Source organism: Pimephales promelas, chromosome 3 (assembly GCF_988280905.1).
Source record: "Pimephales promelas chromosome 3, fPimPro1.hap1.1, whole genome shotgun sequence".
Classification (NCBI taxonomy): Eukaryota; Metazoa; Chordata; class Actinopteri; order Cypriniformes; family Leuciscidae; genus Pimephales; species Pimephales promelas.
Genome location: NC_142771.1, coordinates 20,609,004 through 20,629,086, shown reverse-complemented (window position 1 = coordinate 20,629,086; position 20,083 = coordinate 20,609,004). Strand labels below are relative to the sequence as shown.

General features: G+C 37.9%; 1 protein-coding gene across 1 annotated transcript in view; it reads right to left on the bottom strand.

Annotated features, from left to right (window-relative positions):
- Positions 1-2,145: 2,145 nt before the first annotated feature.
- The window catches only part of aclya (ATP citrate lyase a), a 29,920-nt gene continuing 11,982 nt past the window's right edge, over positions 2,146-20,083 (bottom strand). The window contains exons 6-28 of the mRNA XM_039686690.2: positions 18,280-18,359; positions 13,848-13,978; positions 12,480-12,598; positions 11,475-11,611; positions 10,613-10,674; positions 9,737-9,854; positions 9,418-9,572; positions 9,088-9,181; positions 8,514-8,655; positions 8,191-8,359; positions 7,954-8,058; positions 7,122-7,318; positions 6,925-7,006; positions 6,679-6,789; positions 6,396-6,523; positions 6,227-6,320; positions 5,124-5,278; positions 4,893-5,043; positions 4,675-4,818; positions 4,451-4,564; positions 3,724-3,806; positions 2,618-2,694; positions 2,146-2,513 (exon numbers count right to left, since the gene is read on the bottom strand). Coding sequence (XP_039542624.2) covers positions 2,419-2,513; positions 2,618-2,694; positions 3,724-3,806; positions 4,451-4,564; positions 4,675-4,818; positions 4,893-5,043; positions 5,124-5,278; positions 6,227-6,320; positions 6,396-6,523; positions 6,679-6,789; positions 6,925-7,006; positions 7,122-7,318; positions 7,954-8,058; positions 8,191-8,359; positions 8,514-8,655; positions 9,088-9,181; positions 9,418-9,572; positions 9,737-9,854; positions 10,613-10,674; positions 11,475-11,611; positions 12,480-12,598; positions 13,848-13,978; positions 18,280-18,359 — 2,743 coding nt within the window. The 3' untranslated portion in view covers positions 2,146-2,418. The remainder of the gene's footprint in view (positions 2,514-2,617; positions 2,695-3,723; positions 3,807-4,450; positions 4,565-4,674; positions 4,819-4,892; positions 5,044-5,123; positions 5,279-6,226; positions 6,321-6,395; positions 6,524-6,678; positions 6,790-6,924; positions 7,007-7,121; positions 7,319-7,953; positions 8,059-8,190; positions 8,360-8,513; positions 8,656-9,087; positions 9,182-9,417; positions 9,573-9,736; positions 9,855-10,612; positions 10,675-11,474; positions 11,612-12,479; positions 12,599-13,847; positions 13,979-18,279; positions 18,360-20,083) is intronic.

Below are 20,083 nucleotides of genomic sequence, written 5' to 3'. Positions count from 1 at the left end.
GATAAACCAGTCTATATCTTTAATTCGACCTGAATTGTATTCCAGTTTTGGAAGAAGTTCTACTCAAACAATGCATTATAATGTACACAGAATGCAAAACAATTAAATTTGTGTATTATTTTGCTGTTTGATTCAGAGGCAGCTGGGATTCATGGGGCACCCCAGGATGCTTCCTGGGACAAACTGCAGAGTAATTAAGTCATATGGTAGCCGAGCTATCAAGCATATAGCTTCAACATATCTTCAATATGTTGGAGTAGCTTTATTAGCCGGACAGCGCACTTGACAACTGCTTAGTGTAGCAGTAAATGACATGAAATATTCTCTCAGTCCTCGCGATAAGGCCTCATTAGATAATTTACAGTATTTTAGGCAATCGATTGCTTTAACGTTAATCACAATGGTAAGCGAGGCCTGATTTTATGGTCTTACCGCGTCAATTCGCGCTCTCCGTCGTGTGTGACAACTTACGCTGATGACCGCGAACTGGGGCGATATCGCACTGGCGTTTTGACTTTGCGTTAAGTACTAAAAGGTTGGTGTTTCATTATGACACAGGCTACATTTTACTCAAGCAACATACAATACATAGCATTTTCTCACTTTCAACAATAAATGTTGCTATTTTGGTTAAAAATAAAATATGCTAACCTTTGCAATGCATATATTCAGGATGAGCATGCTTGACTGCATGTAGCCGCCATTTTTTTTTTTTTTTCTACCATAGACAGTCTCGTGACAGCCTACGGTGGGGATGTTGTCAATAGTTGTCATAGACAACCGCGAAGAACAAAGTAACATTACTGCGACTGGAAAAAATTAGCGAAAACTGATCGCGCTTGCCGCGAACCTACCTACATTTGAAATAACGAACTTGAGCGCGCAAAATATGTGAGCGCGATATGTGAACAGGCCCCTTGGCGAGCTACCACCAATCAGGCCACGGCCCACGAGCTAACTGGTAGCTCACAAGCGACGTGTTTAGACCCCTGCTCTAAATGTGAGAATAATCATTTTGAGCTTGTAACATGTGTCCAACAGGTTGATAATAAGGTTTACTTTAATTTGTGCAAAGTCAGTAATTTGCCTGAGATTATGTGTAGAAAGAATAATATAAAGAAACAATATAATATTGCTACAATATCAGAGCACTTTGAAAATCTAAATCTGATGAAGTTTTAGAAAGAAAGGATAACATATAAATACAACTGTGGTTACATTTAACAAGATAGGTAAAACTTGAAAAAAATATTACTCAAAATAGTATTTACCTGTACAATTTACCTGTATACTATTTTCATTTCAATGTTTCTTTTCTGGAAAATCCGTATTTCAAACAGCATTGATGGAGGTCTGGAATAAGTGTGACCATTTTGTTTTTCTGCCAGGACAGTGCACCAGCATTTGAGCATTAGCACACTGCCATCTAGTGAGCATTGCTTTTCAACAAGAAGTCATCACCACCAAAGTTCATAAAGTAATGGTCTTTGATATCTTTATTCATTTTTATAATTACTACAAGAAAAAGAATCCATAAAACAAAATCACCACAGATGAGATTGTAAGTAATGAAAAAAAGTATTGAATATCTGTAATGAATTTTAATTTTCAACCAGCTATTTTAAGTAAATATCAGACAAATATCAGACACTGAACGGCTTCATCTGATCTTCATTCAGCTGCACAGGCAGATGGACTGTAAACATTGTGAACTTTATGGCACACTGTACGTCGTTTACAAATAACATTAACGGCCAAAATACCAGTTTAAATTGTATATATATATATATATATATATATATATATATATATATATATTAGTTATTAAAAATAGCAACCTACTTTTGTTCCTGCAAATTAGTTGATCTGACATTTAAGCCTTATAAACAGACATGAAGCCATCACTGTTATGCGCAGGGAATTATTGCACTGTGTTAATTATATATGCAATTATTGACAGCATACTAACCAAAATAACAAAACAAAAAAAACATAATCTAACTATTGGGACACTTGAGTCTGCCAATGTCATTCTTTGAATGTTTCTTCAGAAGTTCAGTTTAAGGTCATGGCTGCTTGGAAATAAAATTACGCTGGGAATTTTCCAGCAACCAGGCATTTTAGTTCCCTTTTGTAGACACACTGACATGTCAAGCAGATTTACGCTTTGCAGATATACATGTGATGTTTACTACAGAGATATGGAATGTGTTAGGATGTTTTCACAGTTTTAAAAAGGCTTTGTAATCAATACTGGCCAATTAGGCCAATGACAGGTTACAACTACATTTTATAGCAGGACAGTAACTCAGTTTTACACTCTCACATTTTCACAAGATCACAAAACATCAAACAGCTGGAGGAGTGTATATGTACATTTACACAGACACAAACACAAACTTCTTTTGACATCTGTTATTACATGGTCATGTGTTCCGGAAGTACATAAGAAATATCATCCCAAGGATGGCGGTACAAACCCTGCTTCAACCGCTTCTGGTCCAGATAATGACCTGCATAAAAAGAGATAAGGTTGTTCAAATTACATGACTTCATAATAGACACGTCAGAGATCGAGAGATCTCCCTCACACTCACACACACACACACAAACAAACCTATGAATCCCATGCTGCGTCCCAACACAAAGATTCCATTCAGTGCTCCGATTTCCACAAACTCATCTGCCTCATCGCTGTGCAAGAGAAAGAAAGTGCATGAAAGATCAGTCTTATTTTTACCACTATTTACATGAACAATTTTCTTCACAAGTATTATTATTGTTATCTAAAACTATTGAAAATCATTTTCGTTTATTGATATGTTTATTTCTAAAATTAACTAATTCTACAATTAGTTTAGAAGTACCAAACCTGAAATAAAAATAGTTAAAAAAATAATATATATATATATATATAAAAAAAAACTACTAAAAAAGACAAAACAAAAGCATACAATTACTGGGGCTTAGGGAATTTTAAACACCTGGCTTGTTTTGAGTGTCTGTTTCCCATTTAAGCATATAGGAACATGGCAATCACGTTCGGATACACACAACAAAACAATCGTTCTGAGATTGTCTGAATGAGGTGGTCTCGTCCCAATTGAAAATGAATTTAACAAACCAAGCGGTTTCAATTCATAACAGGAAATGTCATATAAAAGCAGCAGTGTCTGATTCTGTAAGCGAGCACACTAGGTACACAGTTGAAAACCAAAGAGCACTTCTTCATCTTATAATGTTGTTTAATTGCTCTTTTTCATGCATTGCAAGAATGCTATCCAGAAGAAGCCTCCAATGCATCTCAAACTGCATTATATAATTAAAAAAACTATATATTATTTTATATTTATATACAAGTTAATCATTTTAAATATAATTAAATGTATATCATTTATCAGTTAGAGCAGGAATGACGGCTACATTTGCATTGCGTCACGACAAAGCCACAATAATCCCACAGAGTTAATTTGTCAATCCATCATGATGGATGACGCAGAGGAGCGTAAACAGGTGAACTATAACAATTGCTCACATGTAACTTTCACTTAACACATTTTAGTAGGCTTTTAACTGTTGCCTTGTGAAAGATAAACAAAGAAAAAAAGAAATGCAACATTGTAAAAAATTACAAAGCAACCCTGAAACACCCTTAAATGAAAGTTAAAAAATTATATATATATATATCTTTTACACACAACGTTTTACTCCTGTTTTACTGACCGAGTGAAGCCGCCACAGTTCCTCAGCAGATCCACAAATGCCACTCCAATGAAACCATCTACATTCAGGATCAGGTTTGGTTTCTGATAAAAAGAGAGATTTTATGAGATTAAAAAAAACACTACTTGAATTTTCATCTCGTCACAAACAACAATTAATTACTACATTTATTCATATCTTATGCTTTTAGCAAAAGCAGATTATAATCTCATGTTGTTCTGTGTTTTTCCTCGTTTTCCTTTACAGCTGCGGTTCACATTTGCAGTTGTTCTGGGATTTTTCACTGTCAAAATCTAGCCGTGTCAATAGGAATCCATGCATTCAGGAATTTTGTGAGGGCTCGAGTCACTAACTGCGTTTACAATGTACCCTAATAATCTGTTTGTAATCGGACAAGAAAAAAGTGTCACAAGTCAGGGTTGAGTTAGCCAAATCTGTCGGATTATAAATGGTGGTTTAAACCTCTTCTAATCCGTTAGATAGGACATTTAAACACTCAATTAATCGGATTGAAAACTAAAACTGGAAAGCTCTGTATGTGTGAAAAAACAGAAATGACCAAATGGCACACGGTGCACGGAGCAAGCTGTTGTAATTGAAAACAGTGTCATAAATGCCTGTCGTGTCATTCTTAAATTGCCCTTTCACTCATCGTCTGTGAAGTGGCGCAGGGCAATGTTGTCCCACCAGTAATACCAGGTAAACGAGATCCAAAACACATTTGTACCTTTGAGGTGGTGATCTTCTCCACCTCCAGAGCGTAATCCAGCAGCTGAGTGGCAGGAAAATGCTGTTTCACAAAGTCTTTGAGGATCTGCACCCGCATGTCAGGATTGTTGATCTGAAATCAATCAATCAAGCAGGAAAAGCAGTGTGAAATTGACCCATTTGCAATATATAACACGTTTGCAAACATTTTAGATTTGTGTGTGTGTGTGTTGGTATACTTACCGATTTTACCCTGTGTCCGATGCCCATAATGAGTTTGCCGTCTTTCTTCATTTTGTTGACAAACTCCATAGGCAGCATGCCACTGTCAAACGCCTTACTGAACTGCTTGGCAGCTGCGTCCAGGGCACCTCCAAAACGGTCCCCCTAAACACAAACAGAACCAGTGATGAAACAGATGCTAAACAGACTGCATGTGGAAAAGGCTTTCGTTTCCGTACAATGGTTAGGAGTCCCGAGGTGAGGCTGGAGATCAGGTCTTTGCCAGCACGCGCACACACAATAGTGTTATGAGCTCCAGACACAGCAGGGCCGTGGTCCGCCGTCACCATCAGACACATCTCGATGAACTGACATGCGTAGCGCGGCAGCCTGCAATATACATGTGAAAATCATTTAGGACTAAGTGATTATGTGAGGAAACTGGTGACAAAACAAAGAGTGAAACACACCTTCTCTGAAACCAGAGCAGGCCGAGGGTGCCGCCCAGCCCGATCTCAGACTTGAAGACCTCAGTAATAGGCATGCCGGCGTAAATGAGCTCCTGCCCTCTCTCATCACAGATACTCGTCATGAAAGACGCAGGCTTACGGATCAGACCCAGCTCCTACAGGGAGAAGGACATACAGAGGACCATAAAATAGAGCGAATTATGTGCCATAATTAAACCAATGCAGCATTTTGCAAACAAACTCGATCTGCTTTGTAAAGGAAAACTCGACTCGCAAACAAACAGAAAGCAAATTGCAAAAACAAAACATTTGAGTGAAAATGCAGTGGAATAACCAATATTTTGTGGATTACAAAAAAAATAAATGAGCCTATTTCACAAATAAATAAACCATCCTAAATTGCATGTAACCTTTGAACAAATACCAAATCTAGTGCATACAAATGCATATCTGTCTGTTATGATTGTGAGATCTCTCGGCTCGATTTTCTCACAAATGCAGTTGAGTAACTTCCTCTTCCAAAACAGCAGATGGAGCTAAAACAGGGGATTCATTTAGCGCTAATCTCCCGGGAGAAGCACTGATTTGAAACGGCTACAGCTGAAGAATACGTTTCTGCCTGCCTTTATTTGCAATAAACATCTTGAGGTTTTCTTCTGTGAAATATTAACTTTAACATTGTTGAGGACAAAATGCCACATGAAAAAAAGGTAATTAGTTACTCAACTGCATTTGTGAGAAAATCGAGCTGAGAGATCTCACAATCGTAAACAGACAGATATGCATTTGTATGCACTAGATTTGGTTTTTGGTCAAAGGTTACATGCAATTTGTAGGATGGTTTTATTATTCGTCAAATATTATCTAGGCCCATTTATTTATATTTGTAAAACACTATATTGGTAACCTTTGTTTCTGCTAATTGCTTTCTGTTTGTTTGCGATTTGTCAATTTTTCCTTTGCAAAGCAGATCGAGTGTGTTTGCAAAATGCTGGAGCTGTTTGTTTAATTATGGCACATAATTCGCTCCATATATAAACCACCAGGCGAGACTGTAAGTAAGTGAGTATTTGTCATTCATACGTATAAATGGTCATACTCACGCGTGCCCAGGAATAATCCATTGGCACTGTGGGCGGAGGAACCTCTTTAGCAGGCACAATCACACCCTTGGCTACTAGATTATCATACACAGATCTATAGGATACACAAATATGTGGTTACTGAAGGCAAGGTTAAGTTGTAAAATTCATAAGTAGACAGAGGACGTACTTGATAAGTTCTCCAAGCTCATCAAAGCTCTTGGGCACAAATGCTCCTGCCTCTTCCAGAGATTGGTTTTTAGCCACTGCAGTCTCAGACGCCTGGTTCGCACAAGCTCCAGCGTGGCCAAACTGGACCTAAACACAAAAGTCAGGTTAGAGTCAGTTAATTCAGCCATTAACAACTGAAAGATGTTAAAATCATATTGGTGTCCTAGATAAGTCATTTGAACACATCATACTCAATGCAAATGCTCAATACAGTATTTCTAATATCACTGGGTCATAAACACCTCAGAGGAGAACAGGGTGGCGCAGGTTCCGATGCACCAAGAGACCACAGGTTTAGTGATCCTGCCTTCTTTAATGCCGTTGCAAATCTTGTACTCTTCATTTCCTCCAATCTGTAAGTGAAGAGAAGACCCACGGATGTCATATTGCAGGGGGGCTCTGAGTTTTATAGTGACAGCAAACTCTTATCAGTATAGTTTAAAAGGGAGGAAGAATGGTGTAAATGGCTGAATAAATGGCACACTCACCTCTCCAAGCACAACGATCATCTTGACTCCTGGTGTGTCTTGATACCTCAGCACGTGATCCATAAACACAGAGCCTGGATACCTGCAGGAAAGACATAAGCCGTCGGTTTAAACTCTCACACAAATTGTTAAACTGATGAAATGCATCAAATTATATTTAGGATCAAAGAGATCTTGACTTGAACACACACACACACCTGTCTCCTCCAATGGCAACTCCTTCATAAACTCCATCTGTAGTGCGCGAGATGATGTTGTTGAGCTCATTGGACATTCCACCAGAGCGGGAGACGTAGGCCACACTGCCCGGCCTGTACAGCTTTGACGCCAGGATGTTATCCAGCATCCCACCCGTATTACCAATCTTAAAACAGCCTGGTTTAATACCGCCGACCTACAGCATACACAAACATATACCCACAGCACAGACTTTTATTATTATGAATAATACAACAACAACCAGTAATATTAATTTTTATATGCACTGTAGAATAGTTAAATACTTCTGTAATTTGATTCTAAAATGTATAGTTAATACATATATTAAATATCTATTTTATAGCATTACATTTTATTACTAATTAATTTATAAGTCAAATTATATAATTGTTTAAAATATATTATTATTTATTTATTATTTATTTTTAATTATTACTATTATCTCTAATAGCATAAATGATTCAATAATATATTTTTGTTTTTTCTAATATTGTATTGCTACCACTACTACTAATAATAACTTTATATGCATTGCAGAATAAAAAGTTTCTGTAGAATAAAAAAAATCTTTATGTGTAGAATAAATACATATTTTTTAATATTATTAATTGCCATTATTAGTTATTTAATGACCAATAAATTACATATAAAATCTAATATTTAATTACTTTATATAATTATCATTACAAATACTACTACTATTAATAATAATAATAATAATAATAATAACAAATCTAATTGTATATTCTCTATAGAATTGATAAATATATATTTATTTTTTATGTACACACACAGACACTAGAATCATACCGTTGCAGGTCCAATGATAGTGACTCCCTTTTCGTCTGCCATTTTGATGATCTTTCGAGTCAAAGCCTCTGGGATACCTTCAGCTATGATCGCTATTGTGCGAATCTGTATGTTAAAAAAAACAAACAAAAAAATAAATACAAATCAGACCACATTGGTTTGTGAACATGTAAGGATAAGGACACTGCACGGCACAGCCATATGAATATATACAGTCAGCTGACGCTGATCTCAGACCTGTGGGTATTGCATGGTCTCTATAGTGCTGTCATAGGCAGAGCGGAGGGAGGCAAAACTGATGAGCACATCCACTTCTGGATGTTTCTTCATTGCATCAGCCATGTTCTTATAGACCGGCAGCAGAATCTCCTTATGGCCCCAGTAAAACTTCTGCTTATGGTCTCCACTGATTTAAAACAGCAATAATGTGTTTTAAAATTAGATATAGATATGGGGTTAAGTGATAACCTTAAGGCCACATTGCTGAATAGAAAATGCACTCAAATACAAGATACAGTATCACTCTATAACTAGGGTTTAAATGCATTCATAAGACTCACGTGAAGGGGTAAACCATGGCTGCTACTGATGGTTCCTGACGTGAGCACACATAATCGAAGTCCAGCATGCCCTGCACCGCACGTGTCTGCATCCCCCATACTATGGACTTGGTGTGGTTACTGAACAGAGTGGTGCTTTTGGCTAGAGAGATAAAGACAGGAGGACAAAGAGAAGCAACAGAGGGAAGAAGAAAAAAACATTACAATGCATCTTAGAGTATAACAGGAGGGAATGCTTTCAATACAGTGACAGTGTCATTTCTTCTAAACTAAATGTTCTGAGAAAACATCATGAAAGTACAGAATAAGCATAATGTGGGCTTTATAATACAATATTAATCTGAACATGGCAGAAAGTTCAAATTTTAAATAGAACATTTTAGGGACATTTGAAGACCTGGGACTTTACACGGCAGAACTTACTTAAAGGGTAGTTTACCCAAAAATGAAAATTAGCCCATGATTTGATGATTAGCCCCTAACATGGGTCTGTAGGGGGCACACCAGCCTACCATAAATCTATTCGGTTACTATGATTGCCTGTTTGTGAGAGTGTGGTCAAATTTGTACTAACCTGCAGGAAGTCCAGCACGAGTCTTTTGAGCTGATGAGTTTTCTGCTCCAGTTTTGGCCTCAGAAAAAGAGGCCGATCTGGAGGATGCGGGAGTCTGGGAGCGGGAGAGAGAGGGTAGCGGTAAGAAAGAGAAATATGTATTTGTCATAATGTGATTTTGTCACTCTTTACGGTGACACTTAGGGGCACAAACAGTATATTAAGATGTGATCCCTAAAACCAGTAAAGATAGACTCAACAGAAACCTTACTGGAAGCCCTGAATCATCAAATGAGGCTATGAGAGGTTATTAATGCAAGCACACTGAAAGTAAGACACACAATCACTCACCGAGGTTCCACCGCTAGCGTTGAGAAGGAAGTTAGCGGTGTGGGCAGCACCACGAGGCTGTGTGGCGATTGGCCTGTGACCTAGTGCCATCCCAACAATAGCGGTCATGTGGGTCTCAGTGCCAAAAACATGAATGGGGATACCAGTGGTCTTTCCTGTGCACACACACACGCACACGCACGCACACGCACACGCACGCGCACACACACACACACACACACACACACACACACACACACACACACACAAGACATTAACATGAGATCAAGGACAGAACTATTTATTTCTTTGTACACAACATGCACATGAACAAACTCACCAACTTCCCCCATCACTCTTAAACCTTCCTGGTAGTTTGGGCCACCACGACGTACAAATACAGTGACCTCATGCTCTTTCAGAGGGTCCTGGAAATCTTTGATAGCCCTGACGATACCCTGGTACATATAAAACAGCCAAACAAACACAATGGGTGTGGGTTACAATATTGAATGAATTAGGCATTTATATAGCACTTTCATATGTACTACCGAACACCCAAAGCACTTTACAATCCAGTCAGGGGATCTCTCCTCAACCACCAGTGTCCAGCATCCACTTGGATGGTGCAATGGCAGCCAAAGTACAACAGCGCCAGTGCGCTCGACACACACCAGCTATAGGTGGAGAGGAGAGAGCGTGATAAGGCCAATTTAGTGGATGGGGATTATTAGGAGGCCATGATTGGCAAGGACCAATGGGTGGAATGTGGCCAGGACACCGGGGGTTACGCCCCTACTCTTTACGAGAAGTGCCATGGGATTTTTAATGACCACAGAGAGTCAGGACCTCGATTTCACGTCTCAAAGGACAGTGCTTGTTACAGTATAGTGTCCCCATCACTATACTGGGGCGTTAGGACCCACACAGACCAAAGGGTGAGTGCTCCCTGTTGGCCTCACTAAAACCTCTTCCAGCAGCAACCTGGTTTTCTCAGGAGCTCTCCCATCCAGGTACTAACTAGGCTCAACCCTGCTTAGCTTTAATGGGCAACCAGTCTTGGGCTACAGGGTGATATGGCTGCTTGCATATCATATATATATATTCATATTCTGCTAATACACTCCTAATGTTAATACAATAATATTCATATTCTGCTAATGCAGATAGATAGCAAAAATGCACATGGACAGCATGTGGGACTCTCTGATCTTACCTTGAATGTTGCTGCTACGTTAGTGAAGTTGGCAATGCTGCCTCCAATGATCAGGACTTTACCTACAGAAGAGAAACGAATGGTGACACATGGGATACCACAAATACATGAAACTTATTTAACATACAAATTACAAAATGTTTCAGGTAACATTTATCAAATGCACTTGAATACGACCATGGTCTTAATTTTACCAAACACGGGATATAATATATACAGTAATTACCCTTTTTACCCTCTGGTTGGGAAAAAAAGACTTTAAGACTTAAAGGGATAGTTCACCCAAAATGTTTAATTCTGACATCATCATTATGGAAGTCAGTGGCAACTATCAACTGTTTGGTTACCAATTTCCTTCAATAAAAATATCTTCTTTTGTGTTCAGCAGAAGACAGAAACTCATACAGGTTTGGACCAACATTAGGGTGAGTAAGTGACAACAATTTTCATTTTTGGGTGAACTATCCCTTTAAGATTGCTAACACAAGTTAATCTAACTTTAAATTCAGAAACATAATTCAAATTCTCAGACATCAACCAGTTTTGTAATGACAACAGTATTGGCACTAATAATAATTTCTTTATATAATAATAAAAACAATAGCTGTTGTTCTTTTTATTAATGATAATTCTTTCTATATCACTAAAAATACTTGGGTGTGGGACAACAACAAAAAAAATGTAATTATTCCCAGTGAACAACTTTAACATGTCAACACTAAATATTAAGGGGAAATGATTAAAGAGTTCACACAAAAACCTTAAGACAAGAATTGTTGTTAAAAAAACACTTTAAAAATCTTTCTAATTAGTCAAAGACTAGTAAAGAAGCAATTGGACAACAAGATTATAATGAACGTACCATCAGGGTGTTTCTCACGGGTCATGAGGGAGAGGATGGTCTTAGCATAATCATATGTTTGTTGCTCACTAGGAGCTCCCGAATACTCGCCGTAATTGGCCAGTTCATTGACACCACCCAGGTCACAAATTGTATCACTATGAGTGAGGAAAATTATAATAGGTTAAACTGTTAGCTAGTAGACACAAAAACACATAACTTTAAACATATGAAATGTAAAGTCAAAAATATTTATCAAGGAGATCCCAATTAAGTCCCTAAATTGCAGAGCAAGTAGAGCAAGTCAAATTATCCAGTAAATCTAGCATGGGTTTTATTTGTTTTTTTGTGAGCATTAAATAAGAAAACATTTGGTTTCTTGATCCTGCACTCTCAGAGGACAGCATATTTATGCATCCTAATTAGTCTCTCTCGCTCGATCTCCTCCCTCCATCCAGAGAGAAGGACAGATGCAGTAGTGAAAGATAAACCTCAAGATAATAGTTATCAAGCATGGATGGGTAATGTCATTTAGCTCTCAGCGTCTGGCTCAGACAGCTATCTGCTTCATCTCTCAGACCAGGAAGCACAAGAGTTTTGCTCATTATACCAGCATTTCCCTTCTAACTGTCTCTCGAACTATAATTTTGCTATTCCAAGCTACTCTATTAAGATTTAGGATGACTATTTTGTTTATATGACATTTTATCTTCTGTGGAACACAAAAGATTATATTTTGAACAATGTCTTGGTGGTTTATTTTGTTTGTTTTTTGTCCAAACAATAAAAAAGTCAATGGTGTCCAATGTTATTTTGGACCCCATTAACTTCATTTGTGTGGGCAAAAGAGTTTTTCAATTTTTCAAAATATCTTTTGTGTTCTGAAAAGGAAGGTTATACAGAATGAGAATGCCATTTTTGGATGAAATATTACTTTCAATTTAAGCAATTAACACTGAGATTCATCCACACGTGATCCACTTGCATCTATATGCAAACTGGACTTAACTCTTGAGTGACAGGTACCTGTACACAACAGAAGCTCCGCCTCCTGCCACCATGGTCCAGATCCGTCCGCGAGGGTTCAGGAGAGTGAGTTTGAGGCTGGCTCCACTCTTAGCATCTAGATCTGCTATGTAGGCCTCCTACAGAAAGGTTATAAAGTTTTTGTTAATTCACAAATTGTATCTCATTTAATTCTCAGATTTTGTTAAGTCTCATATACTTTTTTTGTTAATTCCCTTCCCATATAGCTGGGTTTGGTTAACATCATTTGAATAAAAAAAGAGCAACATGTCAGTTCAGCAATAGTGGATATACTAAGAAAATGCCACAATGAAGCAAATAATTTGCTCATAAATGAAAAAAAAAAGAAGTAAAATTCACTGGCTTGTGGACAGTGTTGGCAAAATATGTAATGAAGCAAAGACTCTTCTCTGTTCAACCCATATGGACCATTTACAACAGGACATTAAACAGAAAAGTAGCACATTGTACCTAAAGTTATTTATGATATAAAAAGACGAATGTGTATTTAAAATGGGTCATTTATGTAGAAGAAATGTGAAATTATTTTTGACTTTGGAGCTTTCTAGACTAACAAAAGCCTAGACTAATAAAAAAGATGTCTGACACTATGTGTACATTCTATGAGTGAGATCCCACCCTCTATAGGTGGGTTGAGAACATGCGGGACAGCCCCTACTACTGACTGTGGTCTTTAACCTCTGACCAAAAAAAATCCTCCGATGATTTAAAATGACATTTTTTGCATCATTAGAGGATTTTTTCCTGACAAAATACATAAATCTCTCGTCTCAGGGTGATATGAGGGTGGAAAGCAAGGTAATTCGAAAATACTACAGGTTTTCTACTAGTACAAAGCTTAATGCTAAATCCTGAAGTATCCGTTAAATAAGCCAACTTTGATTTTATTCCAGCTAAGCCAGTCTGTTATAATAGCTATTTTCTGTGTGTGTGTATGTGTGTGCGAAAGAGAGACCAATTAAACCAGCCTTCTGTCAGATAAACATAGCATCAATACATCCTTCCAACAGTGACGAAGAGCGGGAGACACACCACTATCTCCCTGCAACGACTCGTCACTGTCTGTGTATGTGGCGAGTTTAAACGCCATTAATGATTTATGAAAGACTGTTTCCGATTAATTATTAAATCATATTCTTTAGAAGAAGTGAAAGTAAGCAGACACAGCAGAATACAAGAAGCACAAGCTTCCGTTTGATGAATCGACAAAAACAAAGTAATAAAGGCAAGCGATTCCTTCCTGTTCCTTGTTGGGCTTATAGATTAACTCATACAAATTAATATTTAGATGAATCACTGAAAATCTACAATTTTATGCAACAAAATACATGTGACAAGTATTGTTACCTCAGGATAGGCCTCTCTGCCGAAGGGAGGGGGAAACTCCACATCACCCCACTTGGCCTTACACAAGTAATCAGCTGTGGCATCGATTTTAGCAGCCATGTCCAGCACATACACTCCATCCTTAGTGACCACTGACCGAGAGAAAGAAACAATTTGTTCTTATCAGCTTGAACTTCACAAACTGATTGTACTTTGTGTTTCTTGCCTGCCTTAGGCAATAATGAATTTGATTCATTTAAATCTCACAGTTACTGAATGCTTTGGTTTGTGCTGTAGATATGTGATATTGAGGTGATGGCATGTGTTTTCAGCCACATCCAAATGTGGCAATATTTAGATATTTATTGGTATATATAATTCTTGAGTCATGCATTCCACTGGATGACAAAGCACTTTTATGGTTTAAAGAAAATGTGAAACTTATATTTAGCATATTTTCTAACAGGCTGAGAAGTAGACAAACAGGAATCACAAACAGGAACATCAAAGGAAGTTAAAAACTCGGTTCATAACACAGAAACAGATGCCATAGGGCACAAGGGATTATTAATTAGCGCACTATGAAACATCTCTAGACACCATCAAACAGAATCCATGTTAATTAACTAGCAATCTATCGCCTTCATTTTCTCAAAATTTAATTTTTCATCAAAACATTCAGATTTTTTTTTTTGACACCAAGTTGGATCAGAGTTCGGCCTTTAGTAATGAAAGAAAATAAGCATAAACTATTTTTAAAGCAACACCAAGTAAGAATTTTTAGCTTAAAATACTGTTTTCAAAATTGTTTCAGTGGTTCATCAAGTTGTGACATGGTGAAATGCACTTCCCCATGCACAGGTGGGGAGTTTGACTGGGGCGGTACACCTGTCAAACTGTAACGCAGGTGTCCTAAGGCGAGCTCAGGGAGGACAGAAACCTCCCGAGGAGCAGAAGGGCAAAAGCTCGCTTGATCTTGATTTTCAGTATGAGTACGGACTGTGAAAGCGGGCCTCACGATCCTTCTGGCTTTTTGAGTTAAGCAGGAGGTGTCAGAAAAGAACTTAACAAAGGACCGCTTTGCGCTCCTTTATCCGATAGATCCACACCATGTAAGATTGCCAGATCGAGTCGCGTTTTTGTAGTCCTATTAAAGGATTAGTTCACTTTTGAAAAAACTTTTGCTGATAATTTACTCACCCCCATGTCATCCAAGATGTCCATGTCTTTCTTTCCTCAGTCGAAAAGAAATTTAGGTTTTTGATGAAAACATTCCAGGATTTTCCTCCATATAATGGACTTCAGGCCCTCTGCTATTCTCAATATATATGCTGCCACTTGGTAATATTATAAGAAAACATGGAATTAATTTCCACTGTTACGCTGACGACACTCAATTATATATTTCATCACGACCAGATGAAAACACTAACTCATCTAAAATGACAGAGTGTCTCAAAGATATAAAATGCTGGATGACGCGTAATTTCCTGCTATTAAATTCAGATAAAACGGAGGTATTACTTATTGGTCCAAAAAACTACTCACAAAACCTCTCACAATACAACTTTAATATAGACGGATGTCCTGTTACTTTATCCACAACAGTAAAAGACCTGGGTGTTATACTAGACCGCAACTTGTCGTTCGAAAATCGTATTTCATATGTTACAAGAACAGCCTTTTTCCACCTTAGAAACATTGCTAAGCTACGTAACATGCTATCTATTTCTGATGCAGAAAAATTAGTTCACGCATTCATGACCTCGAGACTAGATTACTGTAATGCTTTATTAGCTGGTTGTCCTGCATCCTCAATAAACAAGCTACAGTTAGTACAAAATGCAGCTGCTAGAGCTCTTACTAGGTCAAGAAAATATGATCATATAACACCGATTTTATCATCTCTACACTGGTTACCTATTAAGTTCCGCATCAACTACAAAATACTACTACTGACCTATAAAGCCCTAAATGGTTTAGCACCTATGTACTTAACGGACCTTCTTTCGCCCTACAATCCACCGCGTTCCTTAAGATCACTAAATTCAAGGCTTCTGGTCATTCCTAGGATATCGAAGTCCAGTAAAGGAGGGAGGGCGTTCTCGCATTTAGCTCCAAAACTCTGGAATGGCCTTCCCGATACGGTCCGAGCCTCTGACTCGCTGACACAGTTCAAAACTAGATTAAAGACGCATCTCTTTAGTCAAGCATTCACATAATGCTTACCTTCTAGTCCTCTGTTATGCCATACGGAACCGTTTGCCACTGAAACTGCTTAACGCACCAGTGGGGCTCAACAGCCTCTTAGACAAACGGGTCGGCGCGTATGGTTGGGTTGCGGAGAGTTCGGGTTACGGAGAGTTTGTGAGTTATAACGGAAATCATTATGAACATCAGCTATGCTAATTATTTCCCATCTGCCTTTCTGCTGTTATCTCGGGACGCTTGTCCCGAGAAAAATGGCGTTCGTCAGGTCCAGTTTTGTGTCCAGCCTCTCACGGGGATTTCGGATGCCCCAACGCCTGTGATGAGACGACTCAACGCCTGTGATGAGACGACTCAACGCCTGCGATATGTTATGGCGCCGTTTGATTCATAAACAATATTTATATTTAATATTTATATTTAAACAATATGAATGTAAGCCAGAGGAGAACTGGCCCCCGACTGAGCCTGGGTTCTCCCAAGGTTTTTTCTCCATCCAATCTGATGGAGTTTTGGTTCCTTGCCACTGTCGCCTTGCTTTTGGCTTGCTTTGAGCTTGCTCAGTTGGGGTTATTTATTTAGTGTTTAGCAATGTTGTTGATCTGTGTTGTGCTACTTACATGTTATCACTGTGAAGCTGCTTTGATACAATCTGTATTGTGAAAAGCGCTATATAAATAAATGTGACTTGACTTGACTTGACTTCAATGGGAACCGGATGGTTCAAGGTCCAAAAGATAGTGTTAATAACAGTTTCAGATGCAGCTTCAAATGTCTTTAAACGACACCAGACGATGAATAAGGGTCTTATCATGCGAAACGATCGGTTATTTCAAAACTTATTCCAAAAATGTAATTTTTCTAAGGACAAATGCTAGCCTTGCTATATTCTCTGAGGCGCGTTTGTAACGTCACATAATACGTAATTACGTTCAAAAGGTCACGGGCGACGTAGCCGGAAGTACAGAATCAAAATCGTCCGACATCGTTGTTTTTCCTTTTAATTCCTTTTTTTGTAAACGGTGTTTGAGTTAGTTTGCACGTTCAACCTATGCGTTCAACTTGTAAACACTGACTCTGTACTTTCGGCTACGTCGCCCGTGACCTTTTGAACGTAATTACGTAATACGTGACGTTGCAAACGCGCCTCACAGAATAGAGCAAGGCTAGCATTTGTCCTTAGAAAAGTTACATTTTTGGAATAAGTTTTGAAATAACCGATCGTTTCGCATGATAAGACCCTTATTCATCGTCTGATATTGTTTAAAGACATTTGAAGCTGCATCTGAAACTGTTATTAACTGTCTTTTGGACCTTGAACCATCCGGTTCCCATGTAAGGCCATCATATGGAGAAAAATCCTGGAATGTTTTCATCAAAAACCTAAATTTCTTTTCGACTGAGGAAAGAAAGACATGGACATCTTGGATGACATGGGGGTGAGTAAATAATCAGCAAAAGTTTTTTCAAAAGTGAACTAATCCTTTAAGACATAAGAAAACTACAAATTTGACTTGCTTTACGGCAAGCGTTGCAATTGCAGGAAGGTGGAGCGTACTCGACAGTAGACTACAACTACATGTAAGATACCTAGCAGTCGGGTAGCTTTTGAATTGTCCCTTCAGGTCGGAAGGGTATGATGTCGGATGAGGCATGAAAAGAAAACGGGAACATGATTGAGTAAGAGTTAAAGAGTCAAACTAGAGTGAACATTGGACAGGCTTACAGTCATTGGCGAGAGGTGAAAGATGCAAGATTGATGGTCACTTTGCTTTTTTGTTACTGGACTTGTAATACTATTCTTTTTAGTTTTCAAAACACTGCGCATGTTAGACTGTTTTATATTTCGATAGGCTAATGTTAGATAAGGTGTTAGCTATCATGCGAACTTAATTAGTGATAAGCATGTCATTTTGTGTTTATAAACAGTTTTTCTAGCACTGCTTTTCTGAGTTGAATGCCGTGAAGATAACAATAACTTCCAAAATCATCTAAAATGTTTGATAGCTTCTAAAGTTGTTGATTCTTAGCTTATGTTTACGTTAGCATTTTTGATTGATTGCATGCTAGCATTAGTAAAGTTGCGAGTTGATTTTTTTGCGCTGGAGGATATTTGACTGGGAAACCATTTTGGACTTTTCAGAGTGAAATTTTAATACACAAGAATGCCAGAAACTAAACATGCCGACTTGAATCAGAAATCTGGCTGACAGCTGAGGTGGGGTGGGCTGCTTTTGTAGCTTACCAAGAGGGTTGATCTCCAAGTATGTAAAGTATAAGTCTTCATACAGGTTGAACAATCCCACCAGGAAACTAGTCAACATCCTGCAGAGAAAATAAATAAATAAATAAATAAATCCATCCACCATGTAATATTCAATTATTAGAATATAACAAAAGTAGTTTAGTTCAACACCACAAAATCTCATCACTGACATATCACACCCAAAATAAGTATGGCTTTGTAGTTTAATTTAAAACTCAAATAAATGAACTAACAAATGGAAGTACAGAGATTCTGAAATTAAGCTTATCTTACTCCATTGGCACTTGTTTAAATGATTTTACATGTACTACTGTTCAAAGGTTTGGGGTCAGTAAGAATTTCTAAAAGATTTTTATAAAGAAGTCTCTTAAGCTTACCAAGGCTGCATTCATTTGATTTAAAAAAAAATCATTAAAACCAGCAATTGTAGGATTGAAAAGAATCCAAGACATTTGAAATGATCTTTACTGTGTTCCAACCCTTCTTTTGATCACAAGGACCATTTGGTGGATCAAAGACAGATGAGCTGATAGTGATCAAGGCCTGTAGGCCAAGATTTGTGGACTTTGGGGGTCAATGAATTGTCACACCTTTAGAACACTGGGGGAAGTGTAATTATCTGATTGGTCAGTTTAAATGTCTCACATTTGGGTTTTAGTCACATGGTCAGGGAAAGGATAAAAGAAGACTGTAACTGTTGCTCTGTCTCTTTTAATGCTCTGCTCTTTCTATGCTCTGGCTCTCTCCCTTTCTTGGGGTTCTCTCCCTTTGCATCCTCTGTTCTTTCTCTCTCTCTCTCTCTCTCTCTCTCTCTCTCTCTCTCTCTCTCTCTCTCTCTCTCTCTCTCTGGTAATATTTTACATGCTGGGTAAGATTATTGGTATAAGTTATCATCATCTCATACATCTATTTTGTAACTATTTTAAGTGTAACCATAACCATATTTTGTCATTAAACCTTTTCAATTACAACTAAGATGCTAAATAGTTTTGATTTGGTATTGACTTTGAAGTGCTACCTATTGCAATACAATACTGTCACTCTCTATAGCAAAGCTCTCCCACATATTAAGCTATTGTAACTGCGCTTATTTCCGTCGTTGGTATAAGTGGCAGTGGGTGGAATAGACAAGAAATGTGCATTTTTCTACCATCTTGCTAATAACGTTTCTTTAGTCATTCGGCAGTCTTGCAGCCTGAACCCCTGCAGGAAATCCACCCTTACAGATGGTGCCGAAACCCGGGATCCCTTGCAGTGTGTTTTCTGAAATTCACTCTGAATGAGACAATATTTTATAGTTGATTTTGTGAATGGATTAAGCTGACCTGATGACCATATGGGTAAGTCTGTTTTCATTGTTCAATGGTATGATAGGAAAAGTCTCCATTTGAATGAATTGAATGAAACAGAATTTAGAAGGTTTTGAATAGCTTTAATAGTCACATTACTGTATAATTTGTGAATATTCAGATCTCCTCAGGGATGGAAGGGAAAAATTCTTATAGTGACGTATTGTTTGTCTTATGGAGCAAAAAAGTTGAGCCTACCTTATGTAAACTCAAGAAAGAGTACATTGATTTTAAATGTCCAGATGAGGAATTGCTCCAATGGTGGGACACAATTGGCAAACATCAAAAGAAATCAAAACATGATGAAATAATTGAGGCTCTAAACTTCATAAGATGTACACGGCTTCGTGAGTTAACATCGTGTCTATTTTCAAGTATAGATGCTAAATGTAAAGAAGTGCAATCTAAAAATGCAGAGGCACAAAAGTCTGAGG